Source organism: Delphinus delphis, chromosome 2 (genome assembly GCF_949987515.2).
Source record: "Delphinus delphis chromosome 2, mDelDel1.2, whole genome shotgun sequence".
Taxonomy (NCBI): domain Eukaryota; kingdom Metazoa; phylum Chordata; class Mammalia; order Artiodactyla; family Delphinidae; genus Delphinus; species Delphinus delphis.
Window position 1 is genome coordinate 161,536,447 of NC_082684.1, and position 15,425 is coordinate 161,551,871.

The 15,425-nt window shown below is 43.7% G+C and overlaps 1 protein-coding gene across 7 annotated transcripts in view; it reads left to right on the forward strand.

Moving 5' to 3' along the window:
- The first annotated feature begins 8,158 nt into the window (after nt 1-8,158).
- The window catches only part of NRP1 (neuropilin 1), a 138,509-nt gene continuing 131,242 nt past the window's right edge, over nt 8,159-15,425 (forward strand). For 4 of the 7 annotated variants that reach the window (XM_060006154.1, XM_060006155.1, XM_060006156.1 and 1 more), the window contains exons 1-2: nt 9,455-10,051; nt 13,420-13,594. In XM_060006154.1, the coding sequence (XP_059862137.1) occupies nt 9,979-10,051; nt 13,420-13,594 (248 nt within the window). In that variant the 5' untranslated portion in view covers nt 9,455-9,978. Of the gene's footprint in view, nt 8,208-8,768; nt 8,948-9,131; nt 9,181-9,454; nt 10,052-13,419; nt 13,595-15,425 lie in introns of those variants that run through there. The other 3 variants (XM_060006152.1, XM_060006151.1, XM_060006153.1) reach the window with 3 other exon arrangements.

Sequence of the window (15,425 nt, forward strand, 5' to 3'; positions counted from 1 at the left end):
AAAAAGAAAAAACTATAGTGGAGAAATGTGCCTTGGCACACCAGACTAGAGACAAGAGCACAGTATGAATTTAAGAAGCCGTTTGATGTCATAAAACACAAGCTATTGAATATTACTATGAATTTTCAAAAGAATAAACCCACTGTGTTAGTTAATTTTATTAGAAGGCCTTACTTCCAGCTTTTATAAGATACAAACCTAAATTCAAAACATCAATTTCCTATATTTTATTCCATCACAGAATTGCTGCATAACCTTGCTAAATTCGAACTCACCATGTATCCTGGTTCTCCCATCTGTGGCATGAGAGAGACAAGCAGTGCCTCTAGAGGCTGGTAAGACCCAGGTCTACTCTGAACTCTGTGAATGCAAATTATAATTAGAAAGGCCTGATGTGCACTTGCTTTTTGGCCTTACATTTCAAAAGGCAAACCTATACATATATTTTCTTATTCCCTGTCACTTTACAATTTTGCTGTCTAAACTTTTACGGTTCTATTATTTCCAGCTTCTGCAACTAAAACTTACACTGAAAAAATGAAGGAGAGAAAGTGCAGGAGTGACTCTTGACAAATATTTTTCCTTCCTGTCTACACTGCTATTTATTGTCCCTGCTGGGTTGTTTACAGCTTTTGAGCAGAAGGAAAATGTGCCTGAAAAAGGTAACCAGCTGTACTAATAAGCTGAAAACTTTTTAAAATATAAAACTTCCAAGAAAATCTGCCTTGTTCTGCATGACTTTCTCACCTCATGCAAACTTTTGTATGGCATTAGGGCAAGTCCATCCAGGCAGTGAATTTTGTAGCTGAAAATCAACAAGTATTAATGTATCACCTCTTACATAGGAGACAAAGCACTTTAACAATCTGATGGTTTAACATAATACATTGAAGAAAGATGCCCACTGACAAATAGTCTACCCAATACATTTGTCCAAACTATCAAGGCAGGAAATTATACAATTCAAAGCAAGCAAAAAATTCACATAAATATCTGTGAAAAACTTGTGCAACATCGATGTTGATTCTGGAACTTACAAAACTAAAGAAATATTTTGGTGGTATTTCACATGAATTATACAAATATGCCAGTCTGTGGATGTCTGATATAGGGTGTAAATATGCATTCTAAATTCTCCTTTGGCCATCTCTAGGAGATTAAAGGACAAAGAAGGGAATGGGTAGGGGCAGAGGTTGTTGCAAAGAGATATTTGGGGTACTTCCCTGAACATCAATAGATACAGTCACTGATTTGTTGTAAATAATGGTTAGAAAAATCCCCCTCTTCTATGGGGATTCCCCTTTTTGAATGCCTTCAAAAAGCATTTATTGAGCACCTACTTTAAATCACTAAAGCTGAAACAATACCATTCATATGCTATTACTAGTTCAGTAGGAGTTAAGCAGATTTTTGTGAGTTTCAGGAAAGACTAGCCAGTTTTTCTAGGAAAATGTGTTTTTCAGTCAAATTCCCAACCTAAAAAATTATCAAAACCACAGCAACAGCAATAATAGCTCCTCTGGTGAGTCAGGTCTTCACACCAATTTCACTGCTTTCTGTTGACTTTCAGTACCTCTCTATCTCTTGTTATAGGAGAAAGGAGATATGAAAGAGAGAAACTGCTGTCCACTCATTCGACAGAATAACAAACCTACTTGCAATTATACTGATCAGCTCCTCTTTCCCTACAGTTATAACGGAGGACCTGTCCCTCTTTCAATCTAGGGTAAATCTGTCCTTCCGTAATCCAGATTATATCCCCTCCTGCCTTCTCAGGCAATTTACACTCTGATTATCTTTTCTGTGGCTTATTTTCAACATCTCCCCCAATACTAGATTCTACCCAACAGCATTTAAGAATGATCAAGACCAAAACAAGACAAGGATGCCACAGGAAAAGAAAATTACAGGCCAATATCCTTGATGAACAGAGATACAAAAATTCTCAACAAAATATTACTAAAACTGAATTCAACAATACATTAAAAGAATCATACGCCATGATCAAATGGGATTTATTCTAGGGATGCAAGTATGGTTCAACATCTGCAAGCTACACAGTGTGATACACCACATTAACAAAATGAAGGATAAAAACCACATGATCATCTCAATAGATGCAGAAAAAGCATTTAACAAAATTCAATATCCATTTACAGTAAAAACTCTCAACAAATCGGGTATAGAGGGAATGTACCTCAACATGATAAAGACCATATATGACAAGTCCAGAGCTAACATCATACCTAACAGTGACAGGCTGAAAGGTTTTCCTCTAGGATCAGGAACAAGACAAGGATGCCCACCCTTTCCATTTTTATTCAACATTGTATTGGAAGGCCTAGACTGAACAATTAGGCACGGAAAAATAAATAAATAAATAGAAGACATCCAAATAGAAAAGAAGAAGTAAAACTGTCAGTATTTGCAGGTGACATGATAGAAAATCCTAAAGACTCCATCAAAAAACTTAGAACTAATAAAAGAATTCAGTTAAGTTCAAACTACAAAATCAATACACAAAAATCTGTTGTGTTTCTGTATGCTAATAATGAACTATCAGACAGAGAAATTAAGAAAACAAGTCCAGACTCCCCTGGTGGTCCAGTGGCTAAGACTCTGCGCTCCCAATGCAAGGGACCTGGGTTTGATCCCCAGTCAGGGATCTAGATCCCACATGACACAACGAAGACCCAACACAGCCAAATAAATAAATAGACATTTAAAAAAGAAAGAAAAAAATTCCATTTACAATTGCATCAAAAAATAAATAAATAGAACATCTAGGAATAAATTTAACCAAGGAGGTGAAAGACCTGTATATTGGAAACTATACGACATTAATTTAAAAAATGAAAAATACACAAATAAGTGGAAAGATATTCTATTTTCATGGAATGGAAGAATTCATATTGTTAAAATGTCCACACTACTCAAAGCAATATACAGATTCAATGCAGTCCCTATCAAGATTTCAATGGCATTTGTCACAGAAATAAAACAATCTTAAAATTTGTAAAGAACCACAAAAGACCCCAAATAGCCAACACAATCTTGAGAAAGAAGAACAAACCTGGAGGCATCACATTCCTTAATTTCATACTATAATACAAAGCTACAATAACCCAAACAGTATGGTATTGGCATAAAAGCTGACATATATATTAATGGAATAGAATAGAGAACCCAGAAATAAACCCACACTTATATGGTCAGTTAATCTATGATAAAGGAACCAAGAAAATACAATGGGGAAAGGATAATTTCTTCAATAAATGATGTTGGGAAAATTGGACAGCCACATGCAAAAGAATGAAACTAGACCACTGTCTTGCACAATACATGAAAATTAACTCAAAATGGATTAAAGACATGAATGTAAGACCTGAAACCATAAAACCAACTGGTACATGAAAAGGTGCTCTATATAATTAATCTTCAGGAAAATGCAAGTCAGAACCACAGTGAGATATCAGCCCATATCTGTTAGAATGCTTATTATTGAAAAGACTAGAAATAAGTGTTGGTGAGGATGTAGAGAAAAGGGAGCCCTTGCACACTGTTGGTGGGAATGTAAACTTGTGTAGTCACTATGAAAAACAGTAGGGAGGTTCCTCAAAAAATTAAAAATAGAACTACCATATGATCCAGCAGTTCCACCTCAAGGTATTTATCTGAAGAGAACAAAAACATTAGCTTGAAAAGATATATGCATCCACATACTAATTGTAACATTAATTGCAATATCCAAGGTATGGAAACAACCTAAGTGTCCATTGATGGTTGAATGGATAAATTGTGGTATATGCATATATGTATATAAGATGGAATAATAGCCATTAAAAAAGAATGAAATCTTGCCATGTGTGACAACAAGGAAGGAGGGTATTATGTGAAGCGAAATAAGTCGGACAGAGAAATACAGATAAGTGTCTGATCTCTCTTATATGTGAAATCTGAAAATAAATAACCTAATAGCTAAACCAAGCTCATAGATACAGAGAACAGACTGGTGGTTGCCAGAGGAAGTGGGGGTGGGAGAAATAGGCGAACTGGTTTTTTTTGGTTTTGTTTTGTTTTTGTAGTTTAAAAAAATTGAGGAAAAAAACATGTTCAAGAGTACCCCAGCAAACAAAAAAGAAAAAAAAAAATCAACCTCCTTCCACACCATTTCCTTCCAGAACTACTGTCTGTCTCCTTCCCTTCAGTAGGAACCTTCAGAGAGAGTGACCTTTACTCCTTGTCCCTATTTCCTTACCTCCATTCACTTCACTTCCACTTCCACTAGTCCACTCCAACCTGGCCTCTAGTCCTGTCTCTCCCTTACTCCTCTGAAATGACTCTTGTTCAAGTTAATCCTCAATAACCATCAAGCCACTACATTCAAGTGTATTTCAGTCCTCATCCAACTAGAACTGTCAACATTATCCAACTCCTTTGCCTAGCACTTCCTTTTAGAAATCCCTCTTCTACCTGACTTTTATGACACTATGTTCTACTGTAGGTTCTCCTCTACCTCTCCAGATGCTCATTCTCAATATACATCAGCGACCCACAAATACATATCTCCAATCTAAACCATTCCTCCATATTCCTGACTCATCTGATTATCTCAAAGAGACTAAAAACTGAACCTGGACCAAATCAAACTCATGATCTTCCTTCCACACTAGTCTAGTGTTCCATGCCTAAGTGAAGGCTATCACTACCACCCATCCAGTTATGGAAGCTGGAATCTTAACAGTCATCCTTGAGAACACCCTCTCCTTTGCTGGACTATCCATCTCATCATCTGTCTTGTTGATTACACCTTCTAAATATGTCAGGAATACAACCTTTTCCAGTCTCCACCGCATGATCCTTGTTCATGGTCTTCTCTTCCTTCCTTCCTAACTAGTCTTTTCACTTCTTCCCTTGCTCCACTCATACCCCATTCTCATGTAAATAGCTAGAGCCATCTACTAAGAATACAAAATAAAGTTCTGTTAGGATAAATTCAGCTCATCTTAACTGTGGGTTTTGTGATTTCTTTTTTTTTTTCGCCTTTGGTTGATAGTTTTTAAATTTTTTTTTACTGATTTTTAAAATTTTTTAGAATTTTTTTTGGCCATTGGTTGTTGATGGTTTTAATTTAGTTTTTGCCGATTTTTTAAATTCTTTAGAATTTTAGTTTTCTATGATTAAATTTTGAGATAGCCTTCCCTTATTTGATTGCTCAAATTATATTTTATAGATTGTCCTACTTAAAAATAGTCCTTTTGAGATGTTGAATAGGTTCTCTCTAATGATGTTTTTATTGGTTTTATGAGTGTTTCTATTGGTTATTATTTTAATTTTTATAATTAAAAAGTAATTCAATGAAGGCAGAATAATCTAAGATTATTCTTTCAGACAAATAATAGTTTTCAAATTCTAGCCCTAATGTCTAACACCAACAAATACTGTGAATCTGCTCACATGATTCAAAATTTAACATTGTCTTCCTGCATCTGCATGTACTTGTATTATAGAAACTTTACAGTGTAACTTTGTTTTAAAACTTTGATGGCAGGCTTTTCTCCAATATTTAAAGAATTTTCAGTGTAACTTTTAAAAGGCCCAAAGTGAAGGATCAGAAAGTAAAAGTTAATTTGTTTATCTTCGTCCTTCCTCTGCCAATCCAAATGAAGGAGACAGCTCTACATGAGGTCCAAAAGACACCCCTTGAATGATAGTCATTTAACAGCAGTGCTATTTTTAATAGAATTATTTTAAATAATAGGAAATTAAATTCCAATTTTTAATCTTTTCTGTTTCACTTCTTCCATTCTTACATTTCAAATGTAGGTTAGCTCCTACTAAAAATATGTTGTGTCCTTGCTTTTCTGAAATATGTGGACTTGATGCTTTAAAAAACTTGACTAGACTTGATACAGATCTGAAATACCAGTCTCCATATGCACCAACCTGAAATACTTTGAGGACGTTAGCGGCTCAAATGGCCTTATGGGAGCAATGGCTCTCACCTTATTTTTGACAAATTGATGAGCGCTTGATGAAAGAAACCATACATTTACCACCCAGTCTATTTTTTTAACATCTTATTGGAGTATAATTGCTCCCATAAGCAATTATGTGTGTTAGTTTCTGCTGTATAACAAAGTGAATCAGCTATACATATACATACATCCCCATATCCCCTCCCTCTCACATCTCCCTCCCACCCTCCCTATCCCACCCCTCTAGGTGGTCACAAGGCACTGAGCTGATCTCCTTGTGCTGTGCAGCTGCTTCCCACTAGCTATCTATTTTACATTTGGTAGTGTATATGTCGATGCTACTCTCTCATTTTGTCCCAGCTTACCCTTCCCCTTTCCCCTCCCCGTGTCATCAAGTCCATTCTCTATGTGTCTTTGTCTTTATTCCTGTCCTGCCCCCAGGTTCATCAGAACCATTTTTTTTTAATTCCATATATACGTGTTAGCATAAGGTATTTGTTTTTCTCTTTCTGACTCACTTCACTCTGTATGCACCCAGTCTGTTCTTAATGATGGGCCTCGGTTCCAGCCCCGCTCAGGAGGCAGAAGCGAAGGGCCTTCTTCCCGCAGCAACCCCTCCATGGGAGTCCATTGCGCTGGGCACTGCCCATCCAGGGCCTCTGACTGGCTCTCGGGTGTGATGAATCTTCCCTTCAGTGGAATCGGGTCCTACCTAGTCTGGGGATTTGTGGTGTCCGGAAGAATGATGTGTTCACAAGACCAAAATAAAATCAACCTAGGAATACTGCCAAACTCTTCCTGTGTCTATCACTTACGTCAAGTAAAGGTCGGTCTGTCTCCCTTTGCAGGGGAATTGCAGAAGTCTAAAACTGACCCTTTTCTGCGCTTAGTAGAATCCAACAGCAGAGGAAAGAGGTTGTTAGCGAGAACAATTTGCTCTGCACCAACCCACTAGCGGGCAATTATCAATCAGTGCGGTAGGGCTCCCATTACCCAGTACTGCGTGTGGAAACTCCGGAGTCCAGAAAAGCCTCAGATCAGCTGAGACCAGAAAAATCAGAGGCAGAACTTAAATATGATATTTCCCCCAGAGTACCTTCTGCGTGTCTTATTAGTTGGTTGGAGAGAGACTGGCAAAATGCTCAGCTGGGGAGCAAGAAAGAGACAGACGTTTTCTGCGCCTCGACCCGCGGGAGGTGCCCTTCCCCGGGAAAGGCGGGAGGGAGCCCGGGGGCGAGGTTGCGGAGTGAGGGCAGTGCCTTTCTGAGTGTAGGATCTGGTGGCTTTATTTGTTAGCTGGTGGCTCCAACCTGGGAAATGCACACTCAGCAGGGAAAGGGAAGAGAGATTGGCGGCAGTTTTCTAAAAACAACACAGATCAAGTCTCCGCTTGTGCCCCTTCGCTCACCCCGCGGAGGCACAGAGACGGGTCAAAACCGCTTCCCGGACCGAGCGCGGCCGCGCAGTTCCCACTAGGAAGGAGGAGGGCAGCCTTGACTCCAGGACTCCAGGACTCCAGGACGCCTGGGCGCTGCGCCGCCCGGTTCGCCTTCTCTGTCAACCGGCCAGGTTCAGAGAGGCGCCTCTCCCTACGAGCCTCGGGCTAAGGTCGCCCGGGGTCACCCCAAATCTGACGATGCCGCTCGCCCCGCGCAGCCGGGGACTGGGACTGGCGGGGGTGCGCCGGGGACCGAGAGGAAGGCGGGGAGGAGGCGTCGCACGTTCGCGGTAGCCAAGCGCCCGGGCTTCCCTCCGCGGCGCTTACTCCCCGGGGTCTGCGCAGGGCGCGGCTGGCGCCCTGTCTCGCCCCGCCACTGCCCCTTCCGCTCCACCCAGGCGTTTGACTCCCGGCCTCGTAGTGCCCCCTTCCAACCCCGCGTCCGGGGTGGGATAGCCGAGAAGCAGGAAACCAGTGAGGGCGAACAGGCGCTCTCGGGCAGGGCGACTCGCGGCGCCCTGGGTGCTGGTCTCCAGCTTGGAGGCGGGGACTTCCCGGGCGCGGGCGGGCGAGCCCGGGGTGCAGCTTTGCACCGCGCGGGGCTCGCCTACACCCCAACCGGCGCGCGCCACCGCGCCCAGCCGCCACCCGCGAGCGCTGAGCCGTCGCCCGGGGCCCGCGCGCCCTGGGCCTCCTCTCTCCCGTCCCGCCCCTAGTTCTTCCGCCAAAACCTTTGACCAGAGTCTTCCTGCCAACATTCCTAAATCTCTTTTGCCAGCTCTTTGCGCCAGGTAGGAATAAGGCTCTGCTTTCGGGTGTGTGCAGAAACGCCGTTCCCAGGAGGCGTCTGACCTTTTCACCTTCCCCACGAACTCCTTCGGAGGGGGTCCGCGGGCATTTACCCCTCTCAAGGGCCTGATCCGCTGCCAAAACCTGTCTGTTCCCTGAAATGTCCTTGCTGTTCCTATCCGCAGAGGCTTTCTGCAGCAGTTCCCGGAAAGCCCTCGGGGATGGAACTGGGGGGCATCCAGCCCACAGTGAGGACGCGCCGCCGTGGGAGGCGGGGGGGGGGGGGGGGAGGAGGAGCTGGAGGGCCGGCGTGACCTTGGCCTGTGGTCTGAACTGGTACCGTGAGAGCCCTGCCAGGAGCAAACCCCGCCCCCGCCACTGTTCCCCTCCCCCCGGACTGCACAGGAACCCGGGGCACTGGACCCCTAATTTCCAAACCCCGAGCACCTGGGCTCCGAGTCAGGATGCTGGGCGGGGTCGGGCGACGACTGCCCCCTAGCTGGAAGGCACACCAGCTCCCACCCTCCAGGGTCCCCTCTGACCCAGAGGAGAGGACACCAGATCTCGGGTAACAATGGAGCCCGCGGCGCGCGGCGGGCACCCGAGCACGCCAGGCGCCCAGCAGCGCGCCCCTTTACCGGGCAGGGAGGCCGGGTGGGGCCGCAACACAGCCTCGCCCGCGCCAATCTACTGACTCGGCTCTACGTGGCAGCGACACTATCGACCCTCGCCCGGCTCCGGGGTGCGTCCCCCACCCCTGCCGCGCTTTCCTCAGCCCCTCCGGGCCTGTCCCGCAGCGTCCAGGGGCACCCTGCTGCTCCTGCCCTAGGTCACTACCCGGCCGCCCCGGACGCCTCCCGGGCGTCTGGAGTTGGGAGCAGCAGCTGCTACCTCCCGAGCGCCCCGCACGCCTCCGCGGCGGATCCCCAAGATCCTGGGCTGGGACCCCCCGGGGTACCGAGCGAGCACGCCGAGGTGGGCCAGCTCGACCCTGGCGCTGCCACCGACCTCGACGCCCAGTCCCCCAGACACACCCGCCAGCCCGCCCTGGGCGCGGACCCCCGGCGCCTCCCTTCCCGGGAAGGTCCCAACAGGGCCTGCGGGAGAGACGGACAGACGCACGGGGAACGCACACGGAGGGAAACTTGTTCCTCCCCGTCTCCTGTCAGGCAATTACTGGCGAGCCCGTGCGGGGAGAGGGGCGGGAGGAAGCGAGGGAAGGGCTCCAGAAGGGGAGGGGAGGAGGAGGTGGGGGAAGCAGGGGTGCAGTTGGTGAAACAACTACGTCTCCCGCTCATCTTTTCATTGCTTGCTCCTCTCCTTCGCGCAGACACCTCGGACCTCCCCTGGGCGCCAGCTCCTCGGCTCCAACGCGTCCAGAAACAAGCCGGATTTTTTTTTTTTCTTTCTTTCTGGAAATTGGCGTTGGTGTGCGTTTCTCTACGTCTCTCCTCCTCCCACCACCACCCTCCCCCCTTTTTTTTTTCTGAGACATGGCCCGGGCAGTGGCTCCTGGAAGAGGAACAAGTGTGGGAAAAGAGAGAGGAAACCGGAGCTAAATGACAGGATGCAGGCGACTTGAGACACAAAAAGAGGAGGGTTTCTCTCGGATCACGGCATTGCCTCGCCGCTTTCCTTTCTCCAAGACGGACTGAGGATTTTACAGCTCTGGGAGGAGTGGAAGCGCTCCGGATTGTTGAGATCGCCCCGGTGCTCTGTTTTCCCTGCACGTTCGGTTCTCCCGCGTCTGCCCGGGAACCCAGCGAAGGGAGGATGGAGAGGGGGCTACCGCTCCTGTGCGCCGCGCTCGCCCTGGTCCTCTCGGCGGCCGGCGCTTTTCGCAACGGTAAGTGACAGGCGGAGACGCGCGGCCACGGGGGTGAACCCGGCTCCAGGCTGCCCGCGTCCGGACCCCGGACCCGCGCCCAGCTGCCGGGATCCCCCGCGGAGAGCCGCCTCCTGGGCGAAGGAAACTTTTATCCAGGCGGAGAAATCAAGCAATAAGATCAGTCGGTGTAGGGCAGGGAGATTTCAAGTGCTCTGACTCCCTCCTGAAGTTGGTTGTTTGGCCGTGGAGGTTCTCCTACCTCTGCTACAAGGCAGAACTGCTTACCTTCCCGGAGCAGCACACCAATTATCTTAATAATGTTTCCTCCCAAAGGCAAATTAGATGAGACTCCCTTTCAAAAATCTGATGGCTGTTGAAAGTTAATGAACACTTTACCAGGAGAACTTCCTGGTTCTCGAGCAGCTCCCCCGAACTGTTTCCTCTGGTGGGTGCCTGCAGGAGATAGCGGTTTGCTGGTGGATGTAACTCCCTCCTCCGCTTTTGTAAATGGCCCTGATCTGTCTGGAGTATGAATGAAAGTTACATCGTGTCAATAAAGGAATCTGATATATGCGGTGTAAGGCACCAGGATATCTGAAAATCCCCAACCTAGTTGCAGCTTCCACTTAGCTTTTAAAACCACTCACTGTTAAGTAAATGGAAGACCGTGCTGGGTTATAAACAGTATCCTGTAACCTAAATAATGTGTTTTAAAATGGGATCTGGTTGTAGGCACGTTTGACTTACACTGTAAAGTAGGTGGGAGCAAGGGGACGGCATTATCTTTACAGTAAGTCTTCAGCAATTGTTATTAACTAATTATCAAATATTTACTTTTGTCTGGCTTAGATTTCAATCAGAGTAATTAGAAGGAAAGACCATCCGCTACTTACAGTGGTATATTGTTTTAATAAGAGACCACAAGTGGAGGAGTTCATACCGAGAGGAATGTAAATCACATCTTTACGATGGAAGTTAATCTTTCTAATATGCTTTCTGGAGGTTTCCTGATTGAAGCAATCGATTTCCCCAACAGCTACCAAGCAGTGTTCTAAAAGATACACTTGGAAGCAAAACACACACACACACAATTGTGAATGTGGAGTTCAATCTATTAATGAACCTCGGGTGATGGCATCTTTCTATAGTCCGGCAGGGAACGAAATAACATTCACTCCAATTGAAAGAGCTCAAGTGGTTAGACTTTAGAAATTACAGTAACCCAACCTCTGCCTCCACAACTCTGGAGATTAAATCGGTGGTGGTGTTCATAGGATGGATTTGAAATCCAATGCAAATAGCTTTCAGACTTCAGGTTGTGAGCTCCATATGTCTGTGTGTGTGGGTGTATGTGTATGTACATACACGAGAAATATATATACTTCTTAGTTTTCTTCACAGACATCTGGGGAAGGCTGAGACCCTGAGCTTCAATCGGTGACTTGACTAGTTAAACCCATGTTGCTGTGCTTGCAGGGACCAGAGCCAGTTAATGCCTCTGTAGCTCAACAGACCTCTTCCAGCCATGTCCACCTCCTCCAAGTACCAGGGTCTGCTAAATTAATTCATTAACCTTATTTAGGACTAATGGTCCAGAATCGTTAGAAACTGCTCTTTCTTAATCAACTGTTGGAGAGATTTAACAGAGCCAGGGAGTCTAGGAGTCCGCATTATCTTATTACACTGTCACTTTCTCAGAAGTCACAGATTAAAGAGCTCTGGTGTGGTACTGAATCCACCTAAATGTCTTCTGAAGTGACTCTGTCGAGTGGCTACAAGCAGTGCTGTTTTATTTCACTCGTCTAACAGATGCCAGACACTGCCATGATGTTTGTACAGAGCTGGAGGAGACTTAATGAGATGGGGTCGCTTTCCAAGTTTTCTGCACATTTAAAATAATGCAAGAGCCTCGGCAGAATCACATAACAGAGTCCAATATGATCATTAGCTGAGATTCTGAACTCCGGTTACAACATCATTTCTTCTTGGCGAACCTTAAGCTTCTAAAAGCCAAGGCAAAGGAAACCCATATAAGGCTACCCCCAGTCTAAGAAACAAAGTCAAAAACATCTAGCAATCGAGAAAAACAATGTAATTTATATTGTCTTCTTTTTAATTTATGGGAAATGATTTCTGTAATGCATGTAGCTTTATGCATTTTTGATGTGCGCTTCATCTTTCGTTTCCATTTGACCTGGTTTTCCTGTAATAAAATTCTGTAGATTTATAAATTCATGCTGAGAGCAAAGAATGCCATTCGCTTTCCACAGGGAATCTATTAGATGCAATATTAAAATCTATAGATACCATTACTGAAAATTTGTGATTGATAGGCTTATATATTTCACTGCTTTCATACCTGTTCCTCTCACATAGTTTATGCACCAAATTTTTATTGCTCGAGATTAAGCATCAGTAAATGTGGCAGCATTGCAGGCTGAGGCTCTCCAATATGAAATCCATCATTAAAAGTGACAATGAGGGTCCACACTGAACAATAAAGCAGCCCGGAGACTGGTTTCTTTGGCTCTCAGTGAATCACTTTGGCCTTTGGGTTTTTTGAAAGGAGGGCTCAAAACTTGTTAGCTCGCCTTTCCTAAACTGTGACAGTGTAGCTCATCATATGTGATACCCAGACCTCCCTGTGGTGGAGCTTTTTTCCAACTTGTAGGTAATTAGAATTAATGCTGTGTAGCTATTTATTTTTCTTTCTGCCCAGTTACTTTGATCTGGTCTCCAAGACTGAGCAACTTGGAGCAGTAGAGCAGAATTATTTCTGCTTCACCACATGTACTTTGTTCTCTGATGATCTGGATCTCAAAAGCAGAGATAACTCAAAATCACTTAGGTTTACAGGCAGATAAAACAACAACAACAAAAGGTCTGGCTTTAAGCCAATTGAAATCCTGGATGACAATCCCCACTGATCAATGACACAGACCAGGCTTATCATCAAAAAGCAACACAAAGGGTCAAATAGCATCTTTTAGTTGCCTTCACTTAGAACTTGCTCCTTAATGCAATTACACTTCTGGGGGGATAATTAAGTCTAGCAGAGGCTCCCTGGGGACCATGTTAACATCCATTGAGGGGACTTAATGTTTTTAATGCTAGAAGACCTTTTTCTTGGGAGGGAACTTTGTGTGGGGTGGGGGTGGAGTCCTATCAGATCTCAGTCTGCTCTCCTCCTGAACCGACTTCCTGAGATCAAAGAGTGTCCTTTGGTGGCGTGTTGGTATTGGCGCCACCTGAAGGACCTGCAAGCGCCTCTTGGAGCTCCCCTTAAAAAGTTATGGAATGTTTAATAACTGGTCATTTATATGTAAATTTAGAATACCTAACTGGTTGTCAGGAAAAGGTCTACTAAAATATTATTTTTATTGCAGATAAATGTGGAGATACTATAAAAATTGAAAGCCCCGGGTACCTTACATCTCCTGGTTATCCTCATTCTTATCACCCAAGTGAAAAATGTGAATGGCTGATTCAGGCTCCTGACCCATATCAGAGAATTATGATTAACTTCAACCCTCACTTCGATTTGGAAGACAGAGACTGCAAGTAAGTGAGAATGTTTGAACAGGGCGCCACAGCACCATCTAGTGGGCGCAGGTGTCTATGGGGGGGAAGTCTGTGAACCACCTAGAATGTAAATGGATCCAGGAGGGATTCTGATCTAGGCCAGATCATGTGTCAATGGTATGGAAATTAAATTATGTTAAGTGATTTCTGAGTTCCCTAAACCAGGGAAATTATATTTAAATGTGTAATTTCTCATACTCTTTTTTCCTGTTAACACTTTTGGTTTTGGAACTCTTTTGTTAAGAAATGTGTATATATGTGTCTTTTTTTCCTGGAAAGGTGAAGAATTAGAAACCCAAACTCTCACTTGAGTTCTTACTAAATATCGTAGGTCACTCTCATATAGTGCATTGGCAGACGGTGAGGTCGGGTATTTTTTTTAAACAAATCTGGGGCATGTTTTGTGATCTAAGAACTCTGTTTATCTTACTGAGTTTGACATGACCAAAGCAAATTGTCATTGAAAAAAAAAATGAGGACTATAGGGTAAGTCTAATGAGGGATTTTTATAGTAGATTAATAACTGCAAATCTCTTATGGAACATGCTAAAAGAACTGTTAATTCACGATGAATATAATGTTTGTTCATGTGCTTTAGCATTCCTATCTCCTGCTATGGTTAAGTTACTAAGCATCAATTTATACCAGGTTTCATTATTATGAAAACATTCTCACTAGAGGGACAGTCTAAATTATATTTCCTCACTTCGTATGAAAGAACTGTGTGTAGGTTTTGCTTTCCACAGTTGGAAAGTATGTTTGAACATTGCAAGCGGCAGTCCACTCAGATCCAGATTTGCTTTTCTCACTGGACATCCATGCAGCAGACCACCTGTCTCTGTCTTATCTGTGTCATCCTGTTCTGGCACACTGCACATGATGTATTCTCCAGAGACTTGAACCTGAATAACAACCTTCAGTGATGTTTAGATATATAGTTTTAGCAAAGGAAAGTAATCTATTTAAATCTCACTTCTAAAGTGTTTCTCAAAGACTGATACGTTTTCCCAAGTTTTAAAATGAGTTTCATTATTTAAAATATTTTCTTTGCCAACACATAACCTTTTTAGAGAAGAAAAGAATAGTATGAAAATATTCCCACCTGCAAGAAGTCCTCAAGAACCTGTTGGTTTGGTGGGGTAAACTAGTTTTTCATGGTCAGGGAGATGAGGTCATCTGGTTAATTCAACATCTGGTGCCTGGAGAATTAGCATACATTCATGTCCTGTTGGTCAATTTCCAAATAATCAGTGGAACACTACAGCAGGTAAAATTATGCCAATTTCAATTGAATCTTTGTTCTGTGATTCAGAAGTGCTTCAGGGCATTATATTGACTTTTTAATCTTGTGTGAAAGTTGACATTAATAGAGTGTTCCAGTAACTTCTTGGAAACAGGGAATTCTTTTTTTTTTTTTGGCCAGTATTCTGTATGGTGGTTTTTACAATGTCAGTCACCTAGACAAATTGGAGACTTGTTTTCCATTTCATTTTATTTTGTTTTGTTTTATGTTTTGCATTTTACCAATACTTAAACTGCTATAGGAGATATTTTTAAGAAACTCTGGTAAAACATACTCAAGTAATAACATTATTCCTCAAAATAAGGTGCTGTTAGATTTCAGTAAACTCATGCTTACTAATTCCTGATCTGAGAGTTTTGACCATGTATATATGTAATATAATAGTTAAGGAATTCAGAATAGTAATTAGCAGTGGTGTGCTGGTCAGTGTTAACAACTGGATCTAGGGAGGGGATAGGTCAAGTCCTGATCTGTGATATTTGCCGATTTCTGTAGTGTAAATATTCC